Source organism: Bos taurus, chromosome 16 (assembly GCF_002263795.3).
Source record: "Bos taurus isolate L1 Dominette 01449 registration number 42190680 breed Hereford chromosome 16, ARS-UCD2.0, whole genome shotgun sequence".
Lineage (NCBI taxonomy): Eukaryota > Metazoa > Chordata > Mammalia > Artiodactyla > Bovidae > Bos > Bos taurus.
In genome coordinates this window covers 62878016-62905314 of record NC_037343.1, presented here as the reverse complement: position 1 = coordinate 62905314, position 27299 = coordinate 62878016, and the positions used below count along the sequence as shown (strand labels likewise).

Below are 27299 nucleotides of genomic sequence, written 5' to 3'. Positions count from 1 at the left end.
GCCTTCCCCATCCCATCATCTCTAGTTCCTGGTACCTCTCTCCCATCCTGATCTCCCTTCTTGTCATGGCATACATTCCAACACAAAATAAGGAAAAGAGGGGCTTCCTTGGTGATCCAGTGGTTAAGACTCCACACTCCCAATGCAGGGGCGTGGTTTTGATGCCTGGTCAGGGAACTAAGACCCCACATGTGGAGTGGCACATCCAAAAATTTTGTTTTCAAAAAGGATTGTAAAACACCTGGAGAAAGAAAAGACAGGACACATTCACAGAACAAAGAATAACAACATACTTCTGGTCAGAAAATATGCAAACCGGAAGACAGCCGAATGTCATCGTTAAATTATGAAAGGAAAAAAAAAATAAGGAAGAGAGAGAAGCACTGAGTAGGAGTCAGTGGCAGACAATGAGGTGATGCTCAGGGGGAGGGAGGGGGAGGCAGAGACGGGACAATGCTGTCTACACGGTGTGACTCTCTGCTGTGTGTGTGCAGAGGCAGCCTTTGTTAAACCAACTTCAAGAAAACAACTTCTACACTGTGTCCCAGAGTGGCTCCCAAAGCAAACACCCATCCATCACAGTGTCACCTGGAGACAGATACAACTGCCTCCAATCTTCTCTATTCACTGGAATAAGCCAACCATTTGGCCATCAGTTTATGACACGCTTTTCTGTGCCCTCAATAGTACACACTTTCACAGAGAATTGGTGATCGCGAGACTATGACAGGCTGACACATATTTCTTAAGAGACTAACAGCTGTAACTTGTTGGGCAGGCCTCTACAAAGAGGTTTTAAGAGCATCTTGTGTTTCAAATTCTAAATCCAGCTCCATTCAAGACTCAAACGGTTAAATTCTTGCTAAGGGTTTTGATTTCTCCTCTGTCATTCAGTTTTGGAGAAACAGTTTTCACTGAGGTGAGGCCTCTGTGGGAATTATCACACCATACAATTATGATGAATACAATAAAGATGTCAAGGTTGCTCGTGGGAACCTGAACATCCTTACAACTGGTCTCACATTTCAGATGCACAGGAACTTGATGGAGAAGTAATTCAGTCATGACGGTGTGGGGTGAAGTCCCTTTCAAATAACGAGAAACCACGGATTCACTGACAAGCTCTCTTCAGTTCAGTTTGGAATTAAAATATACAAATAATTGGACTCCCTGGTGGTCTGGTGGTTAAGAATCCACTTACCAACACAGGGGACATGGGTTTGAGCCCTGGTCTAGGAAGATTCCACATGCCTTGGAGCAACCAAGCCCGCGCACCAGAATTACTAAGCCTGAGCTCCAGAGCCTGAAAGCAGCAATTACTGAAGCCCATGTGTCTAGAGCCTGTGCTCAGCAACAAGAGAAGCCACTGGAATGAGAAGCCCAAGCACCGCAATGAAGAGAAGCCCCTTCTCTCTGCAACTAGAGAAAGCCCACATGCAGCAATGAAGACCCAGTGCAGCCAAACATCAAAATAAATTAAAATGTACAAATAATTAAAGAAGGCAATTATTGAATTCATGATTTTTCATCTTTGAATCAATTTCATCAGATTTTAAAAATACATTTATTGAAAAACTCTATTTTTTTGAAGAAAATAGTACGTTTTTGAACAGCATCAACACTCCCCAAACTTCAAAAACTAATTATATTTGCTACAGCATGCAAATATTTAAATATGGAAAATTTCTTTTACTGCAAGTCTCTGCCATTTACATGGGTCTCAGGTTTCAATTTTTAACTTGTTTATTACACATATACCTCTGTACAACTCCATGAGGTCATTCAACAGATGCTCACCATATTAACCTTGCCCAGATGTCCTATTCATTTGCAGGACGCAGAGGTGGCCATTAGCATGCCATATACTCAGTGGTTCAGGAATTACATACTAATGATGACATATGTGGGAATGGTATGAATCATCTCATTACAAAACACAACCCAAGGAGTCCTTTGAAAAACTGTTGGGTGAAATAAAGCCACGGACGAACCTCTGAAAATGCAGAGGGTATGTGACTACAGGTGGTTGGCTCTGCCCATGGATAGGATTGCTCCGGGCATTCTGGAATACTTGGGAGGGAACACACCTCATAAGACAAGCCCCCTGCCTCAGCGAACAGAGACGATAACTCAGTTTCAAAGTTGGGATGCTTTCTAGAATGAGATCCTAACCAATCAGTCATAAGCTAACCACCTTCCTGGCCGAGTTGTACTGTAGCTGAGGACTGCTGTGTTCATCTGATGCTTCTGACAAACACCCATTCCCAGAGGCGAGGGGACCTGCAGAATAATGCTGTGTTGCCCAGTGTTCTGTCTGATGTGACAGGAGCCCCTCAAGCCTCAGAGGAGGAGCTGGTAAGGCCTTTTACCTTAAAGGACTGCACGAAGGTCCACAGTAAAATGCGGATGGTGTAGCCCTGACGCAGCAGCTTGATGAGGCGGGCCGCTCGGAAGAGCTTCAGAAAGCTCATGTTGAAGCCACTAGTGTTCACCAGCTGGTGGACCAGAAGGAAACATATCATTAGTGACATTTGGGTCATTTAGGAAAGTTAAGCACTGCCATTTGTGCCTTTATCCCTCATTCAGATCATTAAATAGAACATGAATGGTGTCTTTCATTTTTAACCCTGTCTCCAGCTGGCTGGCCAGAGAGGACCATCTCTCCGAGCCTCCCCAGGCCCACCCTCTGTTCCCAGGCAGGAGGGTATAGAAGTTCCCCAGATGGGTGCCCGGAAAACAGTTGGCAAAACTGGCCTCCCCAGTCTTCTCTGAGTGGTCCTGACTCTGCACGTGGGTGTCAGAGAGCAGACCTCATAATCCCTCTAGAACATGCTGGTTTTGTGATGAGCTCTCCAAGTTTTGTTTGGGATGAACCATCTCAGGGAACCACTTCAGATCTAACAACTTTGAGGGCAAAGATCCTGTGCCTAGATTCTTGGTATCTCCTGAAGAATCCAGCAGAACACGGTGACATGGCCTCTCCTGGGCCCTCTATCCCACTCACCTATTTGAGTCGTGCAAACGGGCCCACACCTTCCATGAGATCCAGTGCCATCCAATGGTCCCATTTTCTGGGGAAAGCTCAGGACTGAGGAAGTGAATAGGGGGCTGCACATTGGGTTCGAGGAGTTAAAAATGGACTGAATGTGCTGAGGATTGTTTTAATGCTACTCCAGGGCCGAGCTTAAAGAGAAAGACGGAAGAGCTATTTACCTTGCTGTCCGTCAGAATAATTTCTGTGATACTGCCAATCACAGTGATGAAGTCAAAGATATTCCAGGTGTCTCGGAAATAGTTCTGCCAAGTGAATTCAGCCATGAGCATTGGGGGTGGGGGCGGGGAGGAAAAGAAAACAAGGGGGAAAAATGAAGAAAATATATCTTTCATGATATAATTCTTTCACTTGGAATTAAAGCTTTTCAATTCCAAGACAAGTTCATTTTAACTTTGGCTTTAGTTTCCTATTTCTAACCAAAAATGCAGTTTCTCCTTCACTAATTTGAGAATTTCTCATTTGGGAAGCAGTTTCATCACTATTTGAAGACCTTGTTTTTTGAAGCTGTCACTAAAAAGCTATATAAAGAACACATAAGATTTTTTAATGTAATACTACATAAAAATATGCAAGAAAGTGATTTGTAGCCTAGAACATGTTGACCTCCAAGAAAAGAAAGATCATCATTGTTACCCACAAGACAATAAAATGATTTACAGTATTAGTCTAAGGTTTTCTATAACTACAACTTTTAAACTATTTAAATAGTATAATGGGACCCTATAAATACACCATTCTGATTTTCAACTAACAATAAAAGTCAGAGATGTCCTAAGTGCCTAAAGATCAAAGATGTGCCAAAAATCTCTTCCTAACTTCATTGAACATTTTCAAACCAACTTCTGATTGGCATAGGATGAACGAAATCATCTTTCCCATCTTTCTCGGCTCTGTTACACCTTTCGAGGAAGTGTGAATAAATAAAATATAAGGAAGCAGTAATGAGATGAGAAGGTTAAAGGAGACGAAGGCGTAAAGGACCTGGAAAATGCACCAACCAGAAAACATTCAGCTCTGGAACGTTAAAGCAAAGTGGGCTCTGCTCTCATCTCCAGGGCTCAGGTGAACACAGACCTTGAACTATATTCCTTAAAAGAAAGAGAATACCTGGGTCTCCAAAACATTACCCACTTACCCGTGGGTGACAGCTCCTGTAAGTGACCCTTGAGACTGTGCAACTATACCTTCTCCCACCCCCACGGCTGGCATTCAAGAATCCTTACTATACATGCCAGATTCTGTGCCAGACCCTTCCTCAGCATTCTTTCAGTTCATTTATTCCTCCCATGGATGCTCTAAGTAGGTAGTGATAAATACTTCACAAATTACCGATTGGTAGGGCTGGCATGAAGAGTAGGGAGGGAGATGTGATGGAGAGAAATGGTGTGGGGAGAGAGAAGGTAGATTTACGAGCACCTACTCAGGACCAGACATCTTAGGCATGTTCCCTGATTGGACACACACACAGGATCTACGGCTGTTCATGACAGTTCTTGTTATCCTCCTTTAATGCATGAGAAAACTGAGGCTTGGAAAGGTCTGTCTGATTCAAAAGTCACAGGCACCTGCCAGGCATGTAGATAAACCAGACATCCAGCCTCACAAACTCACCTGTTAAGGGTGCCTACTCCTTCAGGACTGGGGCCAAGTTGAGTCTCTGAGTTCCTCACATCTCAGGGCTCTCCTATTTCCAACCTGGGGTGAGCTTCCTAATTCTTAGATGTGAGTGAGCAATAGTCGCTCAATCATGTCCAACTCTTTGCAACCCCAAGGACTGTAGCCTGCCAGGCTCCTCTGGCCATGGAATTCTCCAGGTAAGAATACTGGAGTGGGTTGCCATTTCCTTCTCTAGGGGATCTTCCCAACCCAAGGATTGAATATGGGTCTCCTGTGTTGCATTCTTAGATAGTTCCCATATATGAGCTAGAATACAAATCTAAATCTCGGGGAACAGAAGCACTAGATTCCAGTAGAGGAGGCTTTACAATACAGCATGGTAAAGCACAGAGGCATACACTAGGAGATTATGGAGGACAAAGTGTGGGCTTCTGAAGCCAGATAGACCAGGATCTGATCACAGGCTCTGCCTTTTAGTAAACTTATGCGAAGTACTGAATCTTGTTGAGCTCCAGCTCATCCATATAAGAAGAAAACCATAATGCCCGATCTAATAAAATAGTTCTTATGAAGGTAAAATGAATAATATGTAAAGCTTTTTTCCCTGGTGGCTCAGATGGTAAAGAATCTGCTTGCAATGCAGGAGACCTGAGTTCAATCCCTGGGTCAGGAAGATCCTCTGAGCAGGGAATGGCTATCTACTCTAGTTTTCTTGCTTGGAGAATCCCATGGACAGAGGAGCCTGGTGGGCTACGGTCCATGGGGTCACAAAGAGTCGAACATGACTGAGCAACTAACACTTACTTTCACTTTTCTTTTTCCAGACAACCAATGTATTTTAATTCTCTCCCTTTCTTTCTTCTTCTTCCTTCCTTTTTTATTCCCATTTCACTATCCAATTCTACTGCCTTTTAGTTTGTAACCTTCGAAAAGCAACATAATTTTTCTGAACTTCAATTTCCTCATTTAAAATAAAAACAACAACAAGGATAGTTTCTGCCATGTCTATTTCAGAGTCATTGCGAAGATCTGACAAAACAGTACATATTAGGGAATTCTGAAAACCCACAGTACCATATCAATGAAAAGACTTATTTGGGGCTAGTGGTGCCTTTTATAGTGTTCAGAATGCTTCTAGACCTTGAATGAAAATATGAGGGTGAGGGTGGGAAGGAGGCAGGCTTTGGGGCTGAATCACCTAGTTAAGCTTATAAGTAGGTATTCAGTATTCCCTACAATTTGACACATAATTGGGGGCTTAAGCAGAGACAGTATCAATCCAACATGCAAGTAATCAAGATGCGGAGGAAAACTTTTCCTGTTGTTGTATAAGCTTCCCCCGCCCCTTGCTCCCCCTGCCCAGGGCTAGACTGTATAATAAAGGCATCTTTGTGGCTGGTAGTTTACTTTTTGATTTCTCTAAGACTCAAAAGGGAGTCCAACAACCAACAATACAGCCACCTGCCATGGGTTCCCTTCAACTCTCCTCCCTACACCATCAAATCAATGACTTTGCAAAGAACCACTAGGAAGCCAGAAGCAACCCCCAGCGTTAACACTCACAACCACCACGTTGAGGTCAGAGTCCCTGCCCAAGCTGCCAGCAGTCAAACCCACATGCAGATAATAAGCTAAGTTTCTCTTCTTTCAGGGAATGCCATATACACATATAATTTGAAATGGTAGCTCACACACAAAATAAGTGTGAAACAGCTGTCAGGTGGGTTTATCTGTATCCCACTGATCTTACTTGTAAACACTGAGCCAAGGGTGGGGTGGCAGAGAGAACTGTTTTGTTTATAGGACACTGAAGCAAAAGGCTAGGTTTGCTTAACACGCTTGATGGCAGATGTGAGAATCTGCCAAAACTATAATTAGCAGTTGAAAAAAAGTAAAAGGAAGACTCATGCCAGAAAAACTCATCCCAATGCTCCCCAAACCTATTCCAGAATGCCCACCTCTCTCTCTCTCACATACAGACACTTTAAAGGTCACTAGTCTTTGTAAGCTTTAGTACTAAACATTTATTTTTGTTGGCAAAAGTTACTCTTCACATAACTAAAGGGAGGAGGACAATTAGGTATTAATAAAATCTATTATTTTCTATGTTGGAGGCTAAGAGGGACAGATATCTTTCCATTTGAGTTATAAGAGTTTAAGCCTTCCATCAGTAAGCACTTGGGTTTACTAGTCCAATCCTTGCTTGGCTCCTCCTCAACAGGTAAATCTTACTAAGTTCCAGTAAGACCCAATATTGGTGGCCTCTTGACCACTGATAGAATTTGAAAGGAACGGGGCTGAAGTCTCTGTGAGGGCTTTGGTGCCCTTTGCCTCTTCTCCTAACACCCTCACACAGCATCTTGTCTCTATGACCTTTTATTGAGCAGTCCAAACAAACTTACAGTTAGGTGGGTGGGTGTGTGAACCATTTCTGGAATAGCAGCGACCACCCCTCCCTTCCAACAGAGGCTGGGAATGAGCCCAAAGAGAAGGGAAGATAAGCATGAGGCCAGGATAAATCCTACGACATACCAAGAAGCCAAATGCAATGATCTTCAGGACACATTCCAGGGAAAACACCATGGTGAAGGCGATATTTAGGTACTTCAGGGCCAGCTCATAGGTACAGGGAGCAGAGTAGTACTGCCAGGAAGAGAAAACAGGGAAGGTGAGAGGCATATCCAGGTCACAGAGGTTGGCCATCTGGCATCCCTGCCCTAGGGAGACATTCTGCTGCATGATGTAGAAGGAAAGACAGTCATTTAGGGCAGAGAGGAGAAGTATACATCCTATGTAGCAAAAGGATACAGAGAAGAACACAAATCTTATTAGCAAAATGGCCAGTCTTCCCAAAACTGAAGGCGTGAAGGGCAGAAACATTTCCTAGAGTTAATTACTTTACCATTTAGTATTAAATAACATCAAACCTCTTCTGACTCTTAGAACTCCACGATCACCCACAGCTGACATTTCCACCCTCACCTGCATCTGACTGCATCACCAGCCTTTGTTTTCAGAGTTCCATGACTGCCGCTATGTATTACACTGCATTTTACCCCAAGGACCTAGAGGCTGGTTTGCTGATGGAGACAAGATCAAAGAGAGATTCCACAATGGAAAAGTAGGTAAGGAGGCAACAGACTGGTAAGCCGTTTTTTTTTTTTTTTTTTTTTTTGGCCATGGTACATAGTTTGTGGCATCCCAGTTCCCTGAGCAGGGATTGAACCTGTGCCCCCTGCAATAGAAGTGAGGCGTTCAAACCACTGGACTGCCAGAGTTCCCAATCTTGAATTTTTTTTTAATGTTTTTTATTGTGGCAAAAGTCACATCATACAAAGCACACAATTTTAGCCATATTTAACTGTAAAGTTCAGTGGCACTAAGTACATTCACCATTACCATCTTCCAAATTTTTCACCTTCCTAAACAGAAACTCTGTTCCCATTAAACACCAAGTCCCCATTCGTCCTCCCTACCTCCCCCTCACTCTCCTGGAGGGTTTTCTCAGTGTCTTGGGCACACACACAAGTGCCCTGGGAGGGGGCAGTCTCCGAGGCTCAGCTCCCCACAGCGCCTCCCAGCCACCACCCTCTCACCTTCATCATCAGCACGACGGTGTTCAGGGCGATCATGGCCATGATGGTGTACTCAAAGGATGGAGACACCACGAAGTGCCAGACGCGGTACTGGAAGGTGTGCCTGTTCTGGGGCATGTAGCGGGTGAGCGGTTTGGCGCTGATGGCGAAGTCGATGCATGCCCTCTGCGGGAGGGTCACACTGGTTAGCCAGGCTCAGATCCCCCAAACCTCGCACCCTGGGGGGCTCTCTGTTAGATGCTTAGGAGAAGAGGACAGTGTAGAAGAGGCTAGGACTGGGCAAGCAGAGGTGAAAGTAGCAAAAGAAATTATCCGGACAAAGCTACAGGTGGGATGCCATACGGTAAGGACTTCGTACTGTCATACAGCAAGTCCCATATAGTAAGGACTTAATATTTTTATTGATAATAGTGGTCTCTTACACAGCACATGGCTGAGATGACTAGGCAGGAAGCTGTACCTGGTGCCTGCAGTCAGAAGTAAAAATCTATCTCCCTGTGCATTTCCACAGCACTTTCTTTGCATTTGTCTTATAGACTCTTAATGATTTCTAGGGCAGTTCCAGGATAAAAACAATGAACTCGACAATGTGCCAGAACCACACTTGTTACTACAAAAGCAGTAACAAGTCAGACTTATTCCCTACCCTTACAGCAAATACACACCATTGAGGGACACTGCCAGGGAAGCAGATGTCTTAATGTTACAATGTTAGCACATGTCTTTCACCCCCAACCTCTAGACTACATGCTGCATAAAAGTAAGGACTGCAACCCCATGGACTACAGCCCACCAGGCTCCTCTGTCCATGGGATTCTCCAGGCAAGAATACTGGAGTGGGTTGCCATGCCCTCCTCCAAGGGATCTTTCCAACCGAGGGACTGAACTCAGGTCTCCCCCTTTGCAGGCAGATTCTTTATCATCTGAGCCACCAGGGAAGCCCATTCCTATGACTTATCCTTGGGCTTTAAACACAGCAGATGCTCCAAAGATGTTTATTTGATGACCAACTAAAACATTTCCCCCCAATTCTCTAATTCATAAGAGAGTAGAGAACATTCTGTCTTCCTCCTAACGCTGCTGGTCTGACAGTCCTTTCTGGAGCCCCTGCTGCCCCATGCTCCAGACTCCCTTGCTTCACCTCATTCTTCTCCAGGCTGCACTCTTCCATCATCTTGTCCCCTTGCTCCTGGAAGGTGATGATGATGAGAGCCACAAAGATGTTGACAAAGAAGAAGGGGAAGACCACAAAGTAGACCACATAAAAGATGGACATCTCCATCCGGTTGCTGCGGCTTGGGCCTCGGTCTTCCTCTGTCACATCGACCGAGTGCTGCAAGACCCTGGGGACAGAAAGAGGAGGCAGGCGTGGTGGGGGCGGTCCTGGCAGCTGCTCTGACTCAAGGCTTCATTAGCTGATATGCCCCCTATTAAATACATATACTCTTAAAGATTTTTTTTTTTTTTTTTTGGATGTGGACCATTTTTAAAGTCTTCATTGAATTCATGACAATACTGCTTCTGTTTTATGTTTTGGTTTTGTGGCCACTACACTTGTGGGTTCTTAATTCCCCAGTGAGGGACTGAGCCCACTCATGCTGCATTGGAAGGAAAACTCTTAACCAATGGATCACCAGGGAAGCCCCCAGCATTTTCTTATTTGACTCTTTAAACTTCATTGGTCTTCCATGAATTTGGGGCTCCACAACCAAGTTGGTGGCGATCTGGTGACCCCCAAGCCACTGCTGTTTCTAGCCCCTGTGCCATCATGGATCCAACTCCTAAGCACCAGAGTGACATTATTTTACAGTTGAGGTTGTTATAAAATAGCAAGATTCCACAATTCCCCTTTGGCATTTTGCTGCCAACAGAGTATGCTGCCACCAAAAAGTGGTGTCTTGGTTATTGCCAAGTCTCTGAAAAAAATCAGCCTGCAGCTATGTGCTAAGTCATTTCAGTCATGTTTGACTCTTTTCAACCCTATGGACTGTAGCCTGCCAGGCTTCTTCGTCCATGGGATTCTCCAGGCAAGAATACTGGAGTGGGTTGCCATTTCCTTCTCCAGGAGATCTTCCCGACCCAGGGATCGAACTAGCGTCTCTCACGTCTCCTGTATTGGCAGGTAGGTTCTTTACCACTAGTGCCATGAGCAGCATAAAAAAACTGCATTCTGTTACTTTTGCCATATAAGGTATGATCACAGAAAGCGTCCCTGGGTTCTTCCAGCTCATCCTTAACCCGCAACCCTCTCTCATGTCCAGGGTCAACGTGGATGATAAATGTGTCTAAAACAGTCCTCAGGGACTCTTCTAAGGTGTGGAGAGCTGTTCAAAGTTCATTTGTTCTGTAAGAGTCAGATGGCTCCACTCAACTCCTTGATAATCAGCGAAAACATGAAGTGCACCAGATATTTCCCTGACTTCATCAGATCCCGCTTGATTCCTGTCTGAGGGATTTTCATTCTTCCTCTCTCCTGCCTGTCTCACCTACTCATAACCACTTACCTTCCTTGGTACAATACCCAAGGGTTAGCCTTGTTTATCCTAAATCAGCTTCTCAAGGCAAACATCTGGTCCCAGCCCAGCTTATAGACAAGCATGCCAAGTCAAACCCATTACTCACTGAGGCCACCCTTCCCCTGTGGAGACAGTGAAGAGGGTCAGCAGAGCCCAGATGATGTTGTCATAATGGAATTCATGGCGCTTCCACTCTCGGCCTTTCACCTCCATCTTGTTTTTCTCGTGATCTACATAGTTGCCTCTAAAACCAGAGCAGAAATGGACCAGAACCTTGTCACTATAGCTCACAGAAGAGCAAAGAAATCCTAGGGACTACAGTAACGTACCCTAGTAATTATTGAATTATTGGCATTCAAATGCAAGGAAGGAGGGATTTTATTATAACAGCATATTATCATGGAACAAAAATGAGATTTCGTGCCCAACAGACATGGAAGATTAAATCTTCATCTTTTCATTAGTTGCTGGGTGAAAGTGAAAGTTGCTCAGTCATGTCTGATTCTTTGTGACCCCATGGACCATATAGTCCATGGAATTCTCCAGGTATTAGAGTGGGTAGCCTTTCCCTTCTCCAGGGGATCTTTTCAACCCAGGGATCGAACCCAGGTCTTCTGCATTGCAGGCAGATTCTTTACCAGTTAAGCCACAAGGGAAGCCCAGTTGCTGGGTAATCTTGAGCAACTTAAACTTTCTGTGCTTCAACTTCCACATCTATACTGTGCAAGGAAGACTTATCTCAGAAGGTCATGAGAAAGATTTAAAATTTAAACCTGATGTGAAATGTCCATGCTTGACACAAAAGAGGTACTCGATCAAAATGTAGCAACTTCATATTTTGACTTTTGTTTCCCCCCAAAGTGGAATGGATTTAAGTAAGAGAGAAAGAAATGACCTATCTATAAAGGGAGGAGTGGACCTTATCAAAACACACTTGAGCAGAAAGTGAGTGGAGCATGCCAGTGGCACTTACATGCACTCCTTCTCTGTGTCCTTGGAACTGTCCGTGCAGTAGAAGAACTTGCCCTTGAAAAGCTGAACTGCGATGACAGCAAAGATGAACATGAAGAGCTTGTAGACAATGAGTATGTTGAAGACGTTTTTCAAGGAGGTGACCACACAGTCAAAGACAGCCTGAGAACAGAAGAAGAGAGCCCTGGTGTGTGAGTCCCTGGAATGGCCTGTGGATCTGCCTGAAGCTGTATGGGACCCACACAACTGGCAGCGGGTGCTCGGAGAAGGTGCCCCAGAAGATACCACCCTACTAAGAAGCGACACTCACAGGATTCAGACCTGGCCTCTAACCTGGTCATGACTACAGGAACCTGCCACTTGGGAGGGGAACGCATGCTCTGAATCTGAAAGGAAACCCGAAGCAGAAGAGACCAGATGGCAGCAGGCAGTGAAGGGAGTCCTCTGTGGAATTCTATTACGTGCACTTCACTTAGTGTGAAACAGAAATGCATTGCAGAGAAGGGATCCTCGAAATCATTTAGCCCGTTTTAGGCATTCGATAGGCTAAATGATTTTAAGGATCCCTTTTCTGCAATACATTAAATAGCTTATCTATAAACCTCCTTTATTTGGGGCACATTCTTAGATTTGCTTTGTATATTGAATATGTATTGTTTTCCCTTTGCCTTTCTAAATGGAGCAGGGAGTGATAAACTATCATCTTTGTTCACTTTAATGATATTCTGTAATAAGTTCATAGATTTACCCCCAATTGCATTCCACACTTCAGATAAAGTTTCTCTAGTTTAAAGCTAGCTGTGCTGGGTTTAAAGATTCAACAGGTGATGTGGGAAGGGGTGAGAGCTGCCTTCTTAGAGACAGGAGGACTGAAGGTCAGAACCAGAAACTTGCACTTCAGTTCAAGGCACTGAATCTCCCTCTGGAGAATGCCTTCTAGGCCCTACGCCATGAAGAGCTACATGGGAATTCAACGTATTTCAAACCATTTTGGGGTTGTTTTCTAGGTTTGCAGGTTTGGCGCACTGGCGAGACTAGCCCCACAGTGGCCCTGCGTTTGAGCGGTTGCCTCTTCACAGTGCTGGGTGAACACTGCTGGTTTAATTAGTTCAGCACTGCAGGGAATGGGAGCGACACGCAGACTCATGGAATTATCAGATCCACCTACATTTCCCTCAGGTTATGGAACTGCAGAGCGAAGAGCCAGCCCTTCCTAATTAATTGGAATTAGCCAAGGTTGGGGGCGCCTTCTCCAGCCTGGTGAGTAATACCATCCGCCTGTCTGAGCTCTTCTCTGGACCACAACATAGCTCAGAGGAGATGAGACCAGTGGACCTGGGCTGTGGCTAATGACAGTGGTTGTCGGGCCCCAGGGCTCCTGGCCATATTTTGCTGGGGGTGAGGCAGAAAGGAATGAATGTTCACGGGTGCTGAGCCAGGCCAGGCCCTGTGCTGGGCCCATCACCATGGGAGGCGCTCATCCAGGAGGGGAGGCCGGGCAGTGGAGGAGGGGAGCAGGCAGTGAGGACACTTCCTGTGAGGCATGAGCCTCTCTCCTCAGGAACCCATACAAGTGGCCAGGGCCCCGGGTTCTGAGAGGAAGCCTTGTCTCAGTCAGTTAGGGGTCTTTCAAAAGAGACCTTCCTGTGATCCGAAGCCTCTGATCAACCTGGTTGGCTTACCATCTCCCCTCAGAGCCAGAGGGCTGAAAGGGAAGCAGCTGCGGTGGTGCTGGTGGGGGATGGGTGGGGAATATTCGAGGTGATGTAAATTCAATGGGACAGAGGAATGGGGGGTATGGGGGTCCCCAGTTCCCTGTCCAGTGGTGACTGGCTCTCATTCACAGGAATACAGGGAGGAAGAACTTCTATCCAATAAGGCTTCGGCTTCCGTAACAGCAGTGGATGTGTGTAGGAGAGGCAGGTTCCACATGTCAGCAACCTGAGGGCAGGAAGCCTCGGGGAAGGAGCTCAGGATGGGCCATCAGGCCAGGGGGCAGGGGAAGCCAGACTTAGACCTATGCAGACACAGGTCTTGGCAACAGGGAGAACTCAGCTGCAGAAGCTCACTTCCCCATTTCTTCTCTGCTGATGCCGAAAGTGACTCTGTCCTTGGGCAAGTTATTGACCTATTCATGCCTCAAAAATATGAAGCATCAAGGCTAGAAGGTCCTTTGTTTCTCTAGAATCATGAGGAAAGAAACCATCCCAGGTTACTTTGCCCGACCAAATACACAGACCATGACATACAGGGCTCTTGCTGTTTCCATTCTGGTGTCTGACCCACCTTAACCACACGGGAGGCCCCAGGACAAAGCCACACAAGGTTCTTCCTATGACTCGCCACAGTGGGTAGAAAATACCTCCTAGATTTGGAGTCAAGGGGTGAAAGCCTCCTTGGAGAGTTCTTAGGACGTTGGTTATTTTCCTTTGAGACTAAGACCCTTAGTTTTAGCAGACAAAAAGAATCCTAGTCCTCATGGGAGCAACAGGAATATTTCCAGAAATAATTCTCCCAAAGCAGGCCAGTGGTGGCTAGAAAGGGAAAATGGACAAAGGGGAGATGAAGGGAAGAGGCTGGTGAACATCACCTTGAGCTTGGGCAGGCGCTTGATGGTCTTCAGCGGCCTCAGGACACGGAGAACCCTCAGGGACTTGATGGTCTTAATATCCCGGCCCTTGTTAGTTCTGCAGAGAAGCCCCAGGGAATCACAGGACAGGGGAAAATTAAAGAGATTGTCACACTACTGCATTAACAAAGCAGGGGGAAAGGGGAGAGAGGTGGGCAAGAGGCTAGAAACTGGGTCAGAGTAGACTCCTTCAGGGAGACCCCCAAGAAACATGCTCTGGGAAAACTTCCCAATCACTTCCCAGGGTGTACACACTCATATGCACGCATGTACACACACACACACACACCCAGGTATACTCATGCAGAGGCACCCATGCACATATGTTAATCAACACTTCTCCCCCTCCCAACAGCCAGAGTCACGCTGCTCATGACCACACTGGCCAAATGGAAATGGATGATCCATCGACTAAGGAACAGGGCCATAGCCTACTGTGGATGGGCACCGTGCCTAGCCTAGAAGTCTTCAGTAGAAGACTCTAATAATATTGGGTTGGCCAGAAAGTTCATTTGGGTTTTTCCATACCTTAACAGAAACACCCAAACAAACTTTTTTGGCCAACCTAATATTTGTTGAATAGGGAGCCCCAGTTGAGAACAAGTCTTATCAGAAGACTCAACCTAGTCCTTTCTTTTGGTTTATAGGTTGGTCACCTCGGCACAGTTCCAGGGAGAGCAGGGTGAGGAGGGCTGGTGGGGACACGATGCCCTTGCTGTGCTAGGCTGCCTGCTCCAGAGACAGCATGTCATGCAGGCTTCCAGCCAGGACCCTTGGCTCACACCCCCATTCTCTCTGTGCAGCTGGCTCTTCTTGCAGTCCTTCCCATTTCAAGCCCTCTGCATCCAGCACAAACTGTGGACAGCCTACAGTTGGGGGAGGCCCAAACTGCAGCCCCCGCCCACCTTAATCCTTGCCTTACAGCTTATGACCCTCCCCCTTCAGCCTCTCAAAAATGCTTGCTCCTAGTAGACAAAATACATCTATTTTTAGGAAGGAAATGAATAAGTCAACCTGCATTTCTCTCTCCACCCCACTCATCCCCTGAGATCTTTGCATTCAAGTCAAACAAGTGCAATTTGTAAAACACACAGATGGTAGGAAATGAGACTCTAAATAGTGAGCTCAGGCTTTGGTTCTTCCCTCACACTGGCCCAGATTACCATGACACCGACAATCAGAAGAAATAGGATCCATCTAGAACATCAGATGGAAACTCCATGGCTTCTGCCTGTTTTCCACCCTGTCTTCCCTGCCATACCCATCCTCCCAAACAGGAAGATCAAAGGCCATCTATTTTTTCATACAAGGCAAGGTAGGAAGACATTTAATGGAATACTGACTGGCTAGAATGTATATTTTGAGACCCTCTTAAATGGTTATTATCCATGACCTATAAGTCACTTTTACTGAACTGTAGATCTGACTGTAGATAACCCAAAGTATTACATTGATAGCAATGGCCTTTTGCATCCATGGGTTTTGTCTGTTTGATAAACTCTTTTACTTTATTAGGTTGGTCAATAAAACTATCTAAGAAGGCAACATAAAGCCCAAATACACATCCAAACCAGTAAGAATGATCATTTTCCAAGAAAGCTTGGTGACTCCTAGTTTTGGTTTTCTTAGAAGTCAGTGAGGACACACCACTCACATAAACTCCCCACTGCTTTCTCGGTGAGTCAGCTCCTTACCTCCCAATCATACATTCTCCTTCCTCCACCCCACTTCAAAGAAAACTGAAGAAAAAAATATTTACCCCAAAGCATTCCTATGGAGGATCCAGCCAGAAAGCAGTTAAAAAAAAAAAAAAGAGGGGAGGGGAATGGAGAGAAGGCAGTCAGTAAACTTCAGGGAGAAAGGAGAATTTAGGATGATGGGAAATTGGAGAAGTCCAGACCCGGGTGATCCCGCTTACAGCCTTGGCACTTGCAGAGTCCACACGCTTTGTGAAAGGAAGGGCCAGCTCACCATGGCTCCATACCCACCTCTCTACCCTGGAAAGGCCAAGGCCCTCTGCAGGCATTAGTGACACTGCCTCTAACCTGACGGCATTCCCCAAGTTGCACGTTATTTCATGGAGTCTTGCTGAACTCAAGTTTTCTAAATGTAGCTTTCATGTCCTCTTCCTTAGTAGTCTTCAGTCAAACTCTGTTCCCAGTGAATGTATAAGATTTCAGACTAGAGGAAAAATGCCTACTCTGGGCCAGAAACTATGTGTTGGGAAAGGTGTTTCAAAGCATCGTGGCATATTTATGTTTATGAAGGATTTCATTTGGAGAGGGACATGCAATGTCCAGGAGAGGGCTACTCTGACATCTCTCAAAAGCACAGAAGAGCCACATTACAAAGCCAGCTTGAATTATAGGGGAAGGCACTGTCTATCAAGGTCCTGATGTCACACAAAGAGATGCCTTTTGATAAATTAAATGACCACCTGTCCTTTGTGAGCTTTTTACTGTGCAGCTGGAAGACAAATCACCCCTGCTCTAGCGGTGGGGTTTAACAATGACACACATCAAGATGGAGAGCGTGAATATAAAACATATGAGATATGAGGACTAACTTTAATATTTATTCTTGGCCAGACTCAGTGTTAAGCACTTTTAGTGCAATTCTTTATGTGGACATCCTAATCACTTTAGCACAAAGGTATTATTGTCTCTGTTTCACAGATGAGATGCTGAGAGGTCAAGTGCTCAGCACTGGCAGGGTGAGCTGGGACTTGAACCCAAGTCTGCGTGACGTTCAGAGCTCTCGCTCTGCGCCACTAGCTTCTGCGCCAGCAGGTTTCAGTTCCAGGCTCTGTCAAATGGCTCACCAAATTCTAGAGCTGGAAGAGATCCCTGAAATCCTCTTAACTGCAAACAAAACTGCAGCCTGGGGAAGATGTGCCTTGCATAAGATCTCAGTGAGTGAGCCCCAGCGCCATGGGTGAACAGGCCTGCTGCTATGGAGAAGTGTCTAGAATTCAGCCTTTGCTTCTTGGTTGACAGTCTGCTGTGAAGGGTACTTTTTCTTCCTTTAATTTTTTTATGTACTATAAACCTGTGTTACACCACCATATGCCACAAGCAAAGACTTCTAGTGACGATTTTATTCAGGGAATGGCCCCATATTGGAAAGTATATTACTTTTCACTGTAAATGTCAAATTAATGGTTGTTTGAGAATTAAACCCCAGGGCCTTATAAACCTTAAATCTCTCACATGATAATCTCCAAATTCTCAGAAGGCAGAGGTAATGTCTTCTCCTGAGTTGTAACAGTGTCTTCTCATGCATGAGACTGGACACGTGGTAGGTCAGCCAAATATACCTCTAATCCACTCATTTGACAGCACTGATGGAGTCTTTAATAAATGTCTGGCACTATCCTAAGTACTGGCTACATGGTTGTGAACAAAACAAACAAGGTCCCTACCCTCTTGGAGCCCACCTAATCTAGGAGAGAAGACAGGTCTCAAATAAACAAGCAAGCAAATGAAGGTAAAACTGCAAGCTAAATGCTGTGGGAAAAACAGAATCATTTGATTGACAATTCTGCCAAAACAACTACATGGGTCACCATCTCTCTCCTAGGCCGCATGCATCTCGAGGAGAAGCTAAAGGAGAATCTCCCATATCCCTGAAGTGAGAGAAGAGTGGGATCAATGGATGGGCAGGAGGTCCAGGCTTTCACCTTCCTCTTAGCTCAGGACTTTAACCCCAAGAACTTGAGATCCAGTAGAGTCTAAACGGGTTCATTCTCACAGATACCCATTGTATGAAGGAAGATTCAATAATTTTTGTTCCTCTCACACACTCAGATAAAGGGTAGAATTTGCTTTCTACAATTAATACTATCCCAAGATCTTCGTAAAATATCGTGCTATGGAAAAAGGGGATCTCTGACCAGTGTGCTTGTGTGTCCCTTGTTTCGGGAAGTGGAATTCTTTGACGGTGCACTCTGATCTGAACAGCTGACTGTGACCGCCCAAGTCCTGGCTGGAGGGCTATTTGTCCCATTCTGACTCCCACAGAGTGGAGCCAGGGCTGGTAATTAGACACAGGCCAAAAGTGAAATGAAGATTAGTCATTGCTCTGCACATCTTTCACACAGGTCTCTCGCTGCAGAGGAGCCACTGAAAAGCTATACTCTTGAGTGGCTGTGAAAAAGCACGCTTGCATTCTCAGTTTTGTTAAGATACATTCCAGTACAGTTTGAAAATTTTCACTGAAATGAAAGGAATACTTGCCAATGAAGCCACAGAGTCAGGAAAAGTGTCAATCAACAATGTAGCCCCCATTAATTAAAATATATCATAAATTTACACAAGGGCTAGGCCAAACTGCCTCTCCCAAATCCTTGCATAGAAGAAGCATTTAAGCCATTTTCCAAGTCAACAAGATTGCAAGGGAAGACATTATCAAACTAAGAGGACAACCTCTTCAAGTACTTCAACTGAGGCACATTGTTTTAGAAAAAAATTCATGAGCTTTTTACAGATCATCTAAATATAATCATTTGATAACACTTTGCTAGTTTTTGCTACTAGATGTATAATCAGAATTTTTTTTTACACTGCCTAGCTAATTAGTGAAATTTTCTCAGTTTTAAAAATTGACTCTAACGTGAGGATAATTTCACATGTGAGGATGTACTGGCTCCACTTTAACAGGGGCTCAGTTGGGCTCCCCATTTCCCCATTTACTGTATTTCCTACTTATTTGTTAAGTTCATGGCTGCTCTCCAGAAAATAACTGCCACATTTCTCTTTTGTCTCATCAGTAAAAGATGAGAATTTTCCAGCTCAACTGTCAATCTGCCCTCCAGATTTTCCATGTGTAATCATTCATCATTCACCGTACTCTTGCTTTCCAGCTTCACCGCCCCACACCCCTCCCCCTACCACATACTTTCTCAAAGGACTTAAATCGATTTCTGCTAGGAACTGACTCTTCTTTCATAGGAGGGTGCTTGGGGGTGGGGGAGAGAGCCAGGACACTGGGTTCTGAAGAGCCCCTCTGTCTTTTAAGTGGAATGGTCCTCTGCCCTCCTCTGAGCCCAGCAGGGAACAGTAATGGGATTTTAAGGAATCTCTTGTGTTAGGGGAATGGACAGGGTACTGGAATGTAAGGGGGTAAGGGGGTTATGCTGTGAGAAACCCTGAACCTTCCTCAAGTGTCTGGATTATTATTAAGTAGTCAATAATAACACCTAACTAATATAATACAAAGTATTTGGCACTATACTGGACACAATATATTTTACCTTACTTAATTCTCACATGACCAAAATAGTTATTTTTAATTTCTACTTATAGAAGAGTAAATGTAAGTTCAGAGAGCAAAGGTGGGTTAATAATTAACAACGCAAAGTTTATTTAACACCTGACTCTGAAACCTAGGCTCTTATTTACGGTGTTGTGATTTACGATGTTACAATGCCTTTTCACACAGGAACCAATGGAGGGTTTTAACCAAAGAAGCAAACAGCAAAAGAAACCAGCAGTTCATGAGCTCAAATACAGAGCCGTCTATCCTAGTATCCTTCATCAGCCTAGGGCCTGTGAGGATTCACGGGAAGAAAAAGATAAAGATGAAACAGCAAGATGGACAAGGTCAGGAATGCTTTCTCCATCTGGTCCACCAGGTCTTGTCTGTTTCCAGGCAGAGACAGAGGATCCATGGGACGAGGAGAAATCCATACCAAGCCACCACTTTGACTTTACAGAGGTTAATGGCTTGGAACAAAGTAGAACTACTTAGAACTACCTTCTAAGAGGTAGAAGGGAGCTTAATGTAATGCAGAAAGCCCTGAACTCGAAATCAAAATGATCAGTTGTTTAAGAACTGGTTTTGCTATTATTACTCAAATGAGTCAAACTAGCCAAACCTCAGGCAATCCATTTTTCAACTGTGAAACAGGACTGTAGAATGACAAATGAAATAGAAAGTGTGAAAGCACTTTAAAAATTCTAAAGCCCCATGGAAGCGAGGAAGAAGTTGCCCCTTTGCATTGGCCACGCCTGCCTCTGGAAACAGAACTCTCTAGTATTCAGTAGCAAGGCTAGGTCCTCTATGTGCGGCATCTGAATCGGGCACTTTGACCTTGTCACTGACCAGCTGCTGCCCTTTGGGGGTTATTTTCATTCTTGACCCATACCTCAGCATCTCTTGGGATCACCCAGGACTCTAAATCCTTTGGGTCCCTGCCAGCTTTCTTTGTTCTGTGAGCAGAGCACTAGCTCTACACTAAGTGGTTAGTGCGTAACTCTTTTCTTCTGGCATATGAACCTCATGAGCTCCCTGTGTACACTGATTATTGCCTTTGCAAACTTTCTCCTTTGCAAACACCAGCACTATACTCTCGATGGAAGGTATTTCTGTCTAAGCACTGGGAAGCAGCAAGAGATAGCAAAGCATCTAACTGTGTGTGTATTAGGTTGTTTCAGTCATGTCTGACTCTTGCGACCCCATGGACTGTAGCCCACCAGGCTCCTCTGTCCATGGGATTTTCCAGGCAAGATACTGGAGTGAGTTGCCATGCCTTCCTCCAGGGGATCTTCCTGACCCAGGGATTGAACCCACATCTCTGATGTCTCTTGTATTGGCAGGTGGGTTCTTTACCACTAGCACCACCAAAGGCTTGCCTAGTGATTTTGTTATTCATTCTGATGAGCAGTGGCCTGATTTATCTTGCTTCTTAGTCTTCATAATCTGAACATACCCAAAGACCCCTCATCTGTTGATCTTTCTTCAAAGGCACTGGTGCCAGCTAAAGTCCAGCCCATACACTCCCTTCAGCTGGAGACTAATTCATAATGCTAGGCTGTGCCTCTATGGGTGTGGATGAAGCAGATGGCTGGCAGGTCACATGATCTGAGCTGATACTTTCCAAGTCTCATCATGAAATCTTCTGACCCAAATTACTCTGAAACCTACTTTTAAATATGGAGGGCACTGTGATGAGTTTCCACTAATCCTGCAGAAGTGGGCTCTTCCCATAGCTGTGAAGCCTCATTTTCTTGTGCTGGGTACTCTGGGACCAGAGTTTGGTTAGTCAAACTGTTGGGTACCATGTGGATTGGACCATTTCATTTTGCTTGGTTCTGTGACCACAAGCTGAGATCCTATTTACAAACAACCAACTCTCCAATTTGTGCTTGCTAATAAAGAGAGATATTTAGGTGTTCACACTCATTGTCTCCATATGATAAAAGTCCCTAAGCACACATTCTACAGAGGGTTCCCCAGCAGCACCAACGGCACTTGTAACAGACAATGCATTTTCCAATGTTTATTAAAAAACATGCATGCTGGGGCTTAAAGACAACAGCAGGTAGACTGGGAACTTATCTCCTTCTTTCAGACACTTCCTCCATGTGCTACCACCATGACCCTCCTTTTTCCCTCCCCAACCCAGTACGCAAGGCTGCCAGGGTATAAAATAGAGCAGTGGGAACCCCAAGAGCCCATGGCCATTAATCATCTTCAGAGTCCCTGCTGGGGCACAAAGTCAGAAAAAGTCAATCTTGAGGTGGCTCCTAAGGCTGGAGTCTCAAGCAACGACATCCTTCTATCTGTTCATGGCTGGAAATTTCCAATTCAAGCTCAGCTGACATCCTAAATCCACAGTTAATGGGCTACCTGACGGCTAAATTTAATTTTAATCCTTCATTCTCTTCCACAGAGAACTGGAACTGGATGAACTGTCTGGCTCAGTGGTAAATGGGTCTTCCTGGCATGGAGTAGGACTTTGTCCACCTTTCTCCCTCCTCCAAGATTAATGTGTAGTCATAGCTTTCTGTGGGAGACATCCCTTTCACGGTTATAAGAATGAGGGCTGTCAAGAAACAAGCCCCGAAGGCAAAGCTTGAGGGTGGAGAGGACTGCCTTAGACAAAGCAGACTGCAAAGGACAGGAGAAAGGGTCAGGCAGGTGTGAGGTGAAATGTCAGTTCTATTGTTACCAAGCTCTGCCAAGTGTGAGCACGTACCAGCATTTCAGTTCTAAATAGTCACGCCTTTCTCATGTGTGCACATTCCCACCTTCACAAACACAAAACCTCAAATGCAAAACCAGAAGCAGAGTGCCATTTCCAAGTCTAAAATGGTCTGTGCTTGTATACTTCGTTGAAAGGATTCAGAACCAGCTCTGCTGCTGTGGCTGGTTCGGAATGCATTCAAAAGACCTTATCCATCTGAGAGACTAGGGCAGAGGGTTAAGTGTCAGAAAGTGACATACTTCAATGAAAAGAATGTAATAAAAGCTAATATGGGAATTCCGTTCTTTCTGGCATCAAGAGGCAGATTGACTCATGTTTTACTTTCCTGGCTAAGCACTGAATAATGAAAGGCCAAGCGCGGCTGTGATCCAGAGCCTCTGCGTGCCAGGAAGTCCTGACCTTACCTCGTGCCCTGCTATGATGGAAAATGGTAATGGGAAGCTTTCAGCTGCCCACGAGCCTGCATGACTCTGACTGATGTAAAGACCTGTATCCAGGAGCAGAATTCTGGTCATTTTTAAACTGTGTTGAGAAGCCATCATAAGCCTCAGACTTACTATTTAGAATCCAACCCAGGACAGCTTGCTTGGTGACTTGAGCTGGTCAAGCAACATGTTGTAGAGCAATAGCCATGACAAGGGGGAGGCACCCGGGCTGGGGTGCAGGATCACACCTTCCCGTCCTCCCCTGCGGTCACTCCTGCGAGGCGTGGTGGGCCACGCCCACCGCCTGCCCAGGAAGCCCTTGGCTGAACATGGATGACAGGAAGCCTGGGGGCCAGACAGCAGGGCCATTACTGGGCAGGATCCCACAAGGCTCGTGAACTCAACCTGCATAGTGGACACAAGACCCCCCTACCAGGCAGCTGACTCTGGGTGTGGCACCCCAAAGTGAGGGGACCAATGTGCAGATACCCAGAAATGCCAAGGCTGGAACCATCTCTGCTTTCCCACCCAGCAAGTTGGGAAGCAGAAGCGATGGCAACAGGGTGTGAGAAGACTGGGAAAAGCAGTTTCCGGTCTTTTGGTGGACAATAAACCATCAAACAGGGAAAAAAAAAAAAAAAAAAAGCCCTCTTTTTCAAATAGAAAAAGATAAAAAGAGAATGGTTTCAGAGACCTAGTCATTCACCAGACTTTTCTTGAAACCACAGGAAGGAAAAGGCACAGTCAGGACATTTATAGTCGCAAACACTCTGTCTTCACAGGGCCAAGAAGGCGCGGTGCTGTGAGGGCAGTGGGATGAGGGCGCCACCCTTGGCCAGAAGCCCACCAGCCTCTACACAGGTCATCCGGCTTAGGGAGGGAGACCTGAGTGTTCTTCTAAATGCTTTATAATGTAAAAGTGGACGGGGAAAAACGGAAAAGGCGCTATCACAGGTATCTTTCCGTTTATTTTCTTGTCCCCTGCTATGCCCACATGCAGAAAATAAACCCCTGTCCCCTCCTCCTCAAAAGTCAATAAAGTCCCCACGTGGAATTTGTCGCGTTTACATTATAAAGAATCGCTTTGCTTGATGTGCGTGGCTACAGAGAAGAGAGATTCCTTTTGGCCACTGCAGAAACAGCGCATGTGTCCAGAAAACATACATGGCGACAGGTGCAGACCTCTGCCGCAGAAGGGCTCAGCTCTCTCTGAGAATTCAGCTAGAGGCCATTCTCTCCCCTTGGTTTGGGGTGTTGCTCTTGGAACTTGGGCTGGGTTCTGAGAAGGCTCTGGCTGCCAGTGGTGGAAGGGATACCAAGTCACTTCTGACTTCTGAGGAGCCATGGGAAGCTGTTACCATGGCAATCACCATCGGTTCTGCTCAAATTGAGCCTTTGTAGAAGCCTTAGTATGGTGAGGTTCAAGGGCACGGGGCCGGGGGAGAGAGAGGGCAGGAGTAATGTTATGTGAATGGTGGACATTCCTAGGGGAAAAAATATGGGAAGTGACAATAAAAGCTGTATCCACAGGGAGGGAGGTCTTTGACAAGCCTACAGAAAGACTCACATGTGGTTCCTGCTGGCCTGAGCCCCTGACCCCGCCATGCAGTGGGACATAGGACTTATTTCAATGTCAACTTACCCCAGGCGAGGCCCTCACTCTGCTGGCAGGGGAAACTCTGGCTAGCCCTACTGAAATGATGAGATAGCTGAATTCTCTGGGCCCTTAATGAGTAAAGGGAGGGAACAGAATTAGTAAGAGCGAGCACACAAGCAAGAGACAGCATTACCTGGATCCCAGCAAGCGTGATGAAGGCCAGAGGAGATGGGGAGTGTCCCATAAGCAGGAGAAAGGGGAGAGGAGCTATGCACGGCAAGCTTAGAAGGATGCTAACAAAAGAGAGAGTGTGAGCCAGTTCCATTTATACTTTGGAGAGAAATGAAAAAAAATTCGAGAAGTGACATCACTAAAAGCAAGTGATGGATCAAAACGCTCAATCCATCACATACGTGTGGATTCCAGAACTGAGGAATCCTGGGGTCCCCTGCACTGTACCTGGTCTGAGGACCAACAGAGGCTTCGGCTCCAGGGCTGTTAAGGCTTCCCCCTGCCGCCAGCACCAAAGCTACCACCGCCATGTTTCAAAGAGGCAGAGAGAAAGAACAAGACAGATGACACCCCTCCAGCCCATCGTCACTGCTCTGGATCGGAGAAGAGACTGCTGCACTGCGGAGACGAGGCTGGCATGCAGAGAGCCTTCCTTTAACACACACATCCTCCCCACTGGCACCAACACAGACCAGGTGTGTGTGGACGATAACCAAGTCTGGGAAAGCGGACGGTGTTCATCTTCAACTATTTGCATCCGTTACGCATCAACGTATTTTGCTGCGTATTCACACTTCATGACGTGATGGAGAATGGAAGCATAAGAAAGGGAATTCACATTTACTGATCGCTTTGGGTCAGGCCCTGGACTAAGTGCTTGAAACACATCATTCTGTTTCCTTGTCAGAGATGAGAAACAAAAGTTAAATGGGTTAATACCTTGCTATGTTACTCTAGGTCATGAAGCTGGTAATGGAGGAGCTAGGCCTTCCTGACTCCACAGCCCACCCCCTTCCTCCCACTCTGCCCTGTGACCCCAGGGAGCTCTGTTCTTCAAGACGAGGTGGCCTCCTTTCTATATGCTTTTCTCTCTTTGTCCCTTATTTCTTCAAAGCGAAAACTTATCTTTACTGAGATCAAAACGAGAGAGAGCAATATGATGAATAATGTACACAAATGAATTGGTAAAATGAGATGGGAGCTTGACTTTAAAAACTGAGGGCTAAGATTTACCTCTAACAAAAACAGTGGATCTCCTTAGGACAAAGGCAGTCTTTGGTATTTTTTTCCATGAAGGAGGAGGAAGAGGAGCTAGGAGTCCCCTTAGCAGAGCCAGAGTTGCCTTTATTTTTATCTTGCTCTGACAGTCCACACAGGGACCAGATTGTTGGGAAAATACTTTTGTGAAATCTCCTTGGGAACAGTTCAGTTCAGTCGTACAATCTTGTCCAACTCTCTGCAACCCCATGGACTGCAGCGTGCCAGGCTTCCCTGTCCATCACCAACTCCTGGAGCTAGCTCAAACTCATGGCCATCAAGTTGGTGATGCCATCCAACCATCTCATCCTCTGTCATCCCCTTTTCCTCCTGTCTTCAATCTTTTGCTTCCTTGTGAAGGGTATGAGTGACTCCATGTGAGTCTAATGGGGTTAATACACTGGTGCACATGAGGACAAGGGACACTGGAGTTGTCCTGATGGCCAGCCCAGCTCAGGGCACAAGTCACATTCAGCCTGGTTCTCCTTTGGGAGAACCTGGCTGGGGCAGCAATGGACACAGCCTACTTCCAGGTTCTGGGAGGTCTCAAATTCTTAGCACACCTGGGGACCTTTCATCTCTCCTACAGACAGAGCACTCCCCAATTTCAGTCACTTGAGGAACATTCTTAACTCTTCTCCCATTTCTTTCTCTGCCAGAATGGATAGGGATGAAAGCTGGCAGTGTCTGGGGAGAAGGTAGGACAGATGATCCAAACTTGACCATTTGGACCAGGAAGGTCAAGTCTATGGAGATGCCTTGTTCCTTCCCTTTTGCAGCTGCCATCAATGACAGCAGGTCCCACATGCTTTCTTTGTGCCCCATCACACTGTATAGCTCGTCTTGCCTAGAAGACTTGGCTTTTTCTTGTACTCAGACAGGCTGGAGGGAATTCCACTGCCCCAGTGGGAGAGGGTGAAGCTGCTCTGACAGTGGAACAGATCCAGACAGAGCCCAGAAGGCTGTCAACTCATCTTCAGGGGCCCTCTACCCACCAGCTGAAGTAAAAGGCACTGACAGTAAGCCTACTTCCTAGCTATACCCTGGAGGGCTAGGAGAGTCCTTTCCTGAATCAGTGTTCCAAAAAAAAAAAAAAAAAAATCCCCTAATGTAATGAATATAGTTAGCTACCTGGATGGTTTCAGACTATTTTCCTAAGTATGCTACCAAGGAAGGTTTGAAAAGTCTTTCCTTCAGGAGTTTCACATATTAACATGGTTCTTAAGTCCCTGGAATAGCTCTGCGGGACCCCTGCTCATGAGCAGAGAATCTCCCCACACCCAGGATTCTGTGGTCCCCAACTCTGGTCTACCTGCCTCATTTTTCTTTCAAGTGGATCCTTTAATGACAGAATTAAGAAACACAAGGATACACCAGTTGTCCCTGGTCCCGCCCTGAATCCATGGGGGAACACAGGTGACTGCTGTCCAGGCTCATTCATCTCAGCTCAAAGGGAGAAACGCCAGGGCCTTTGACTTCTCCCTGCTTTCCGTTTGCCAGTGCTCCTCATTCAGGGCAGGTTAGCTGAAGCTGTAAGGCTCTTGGGAGCTCTGTCGAGGGGCAACTGGGAAGCAGACTCCCAGGGCAGTATTCTCGGGCACCACTGAGTGAACCAGCCCTGGAGAAGCCCTCAGAT

General features: G+C 45.8%; 1 protein-coding gene across 3 annotated transcripts in view; it reads right to left on the bottom strand.

Moving 5' to 3' along the window:
- The window catches only part of CACNA1E (calcium voltage-gated channel subunit alpha1 E), a 337992-nt gene that overhangs the window by 44281 nt on the left and 266412 nt on the right, over window positions 1–27299 (bottom strand). For 2 of the 3 annotated variants that reach the window (XM_015475247.3, XM_024976061.2), the window contains 8 exons: window positions 14347–14443; window positions 11758–11918; window positions 10891–11028; window positions 9410–9611; window positions 8269–8433; window positions 7205–7315; window positions 3214–3297; window positions 2370–2495 (listed from right to left, as the gene is read on the bottom strand). In XM_015475247.3, the coding sequence (XP_015330733.1) occupies window positions 2370–2495; window positions 3214–3297; window positions 7205–7315; window positions 8269–8433; window positions 9410–9611; window positions 10891–11028; window positions 11758–11918; window positions 14347–14443 (1084 nt within the window). Of the gene's footprint in view, window positions 1–2369; window positions 2496–3213; window positions 3298–7204; window positions 7316–8268; window positions 8434–9409; window positions 9612–10890; window positions 11029–11757; window positions 11919–14346; window positions 14444–16144; window positions 16157–27299 lie in introns of all 3 variants that reach the window. The other variant, NM_001191123.3, reaches the window with a different exon arrangement.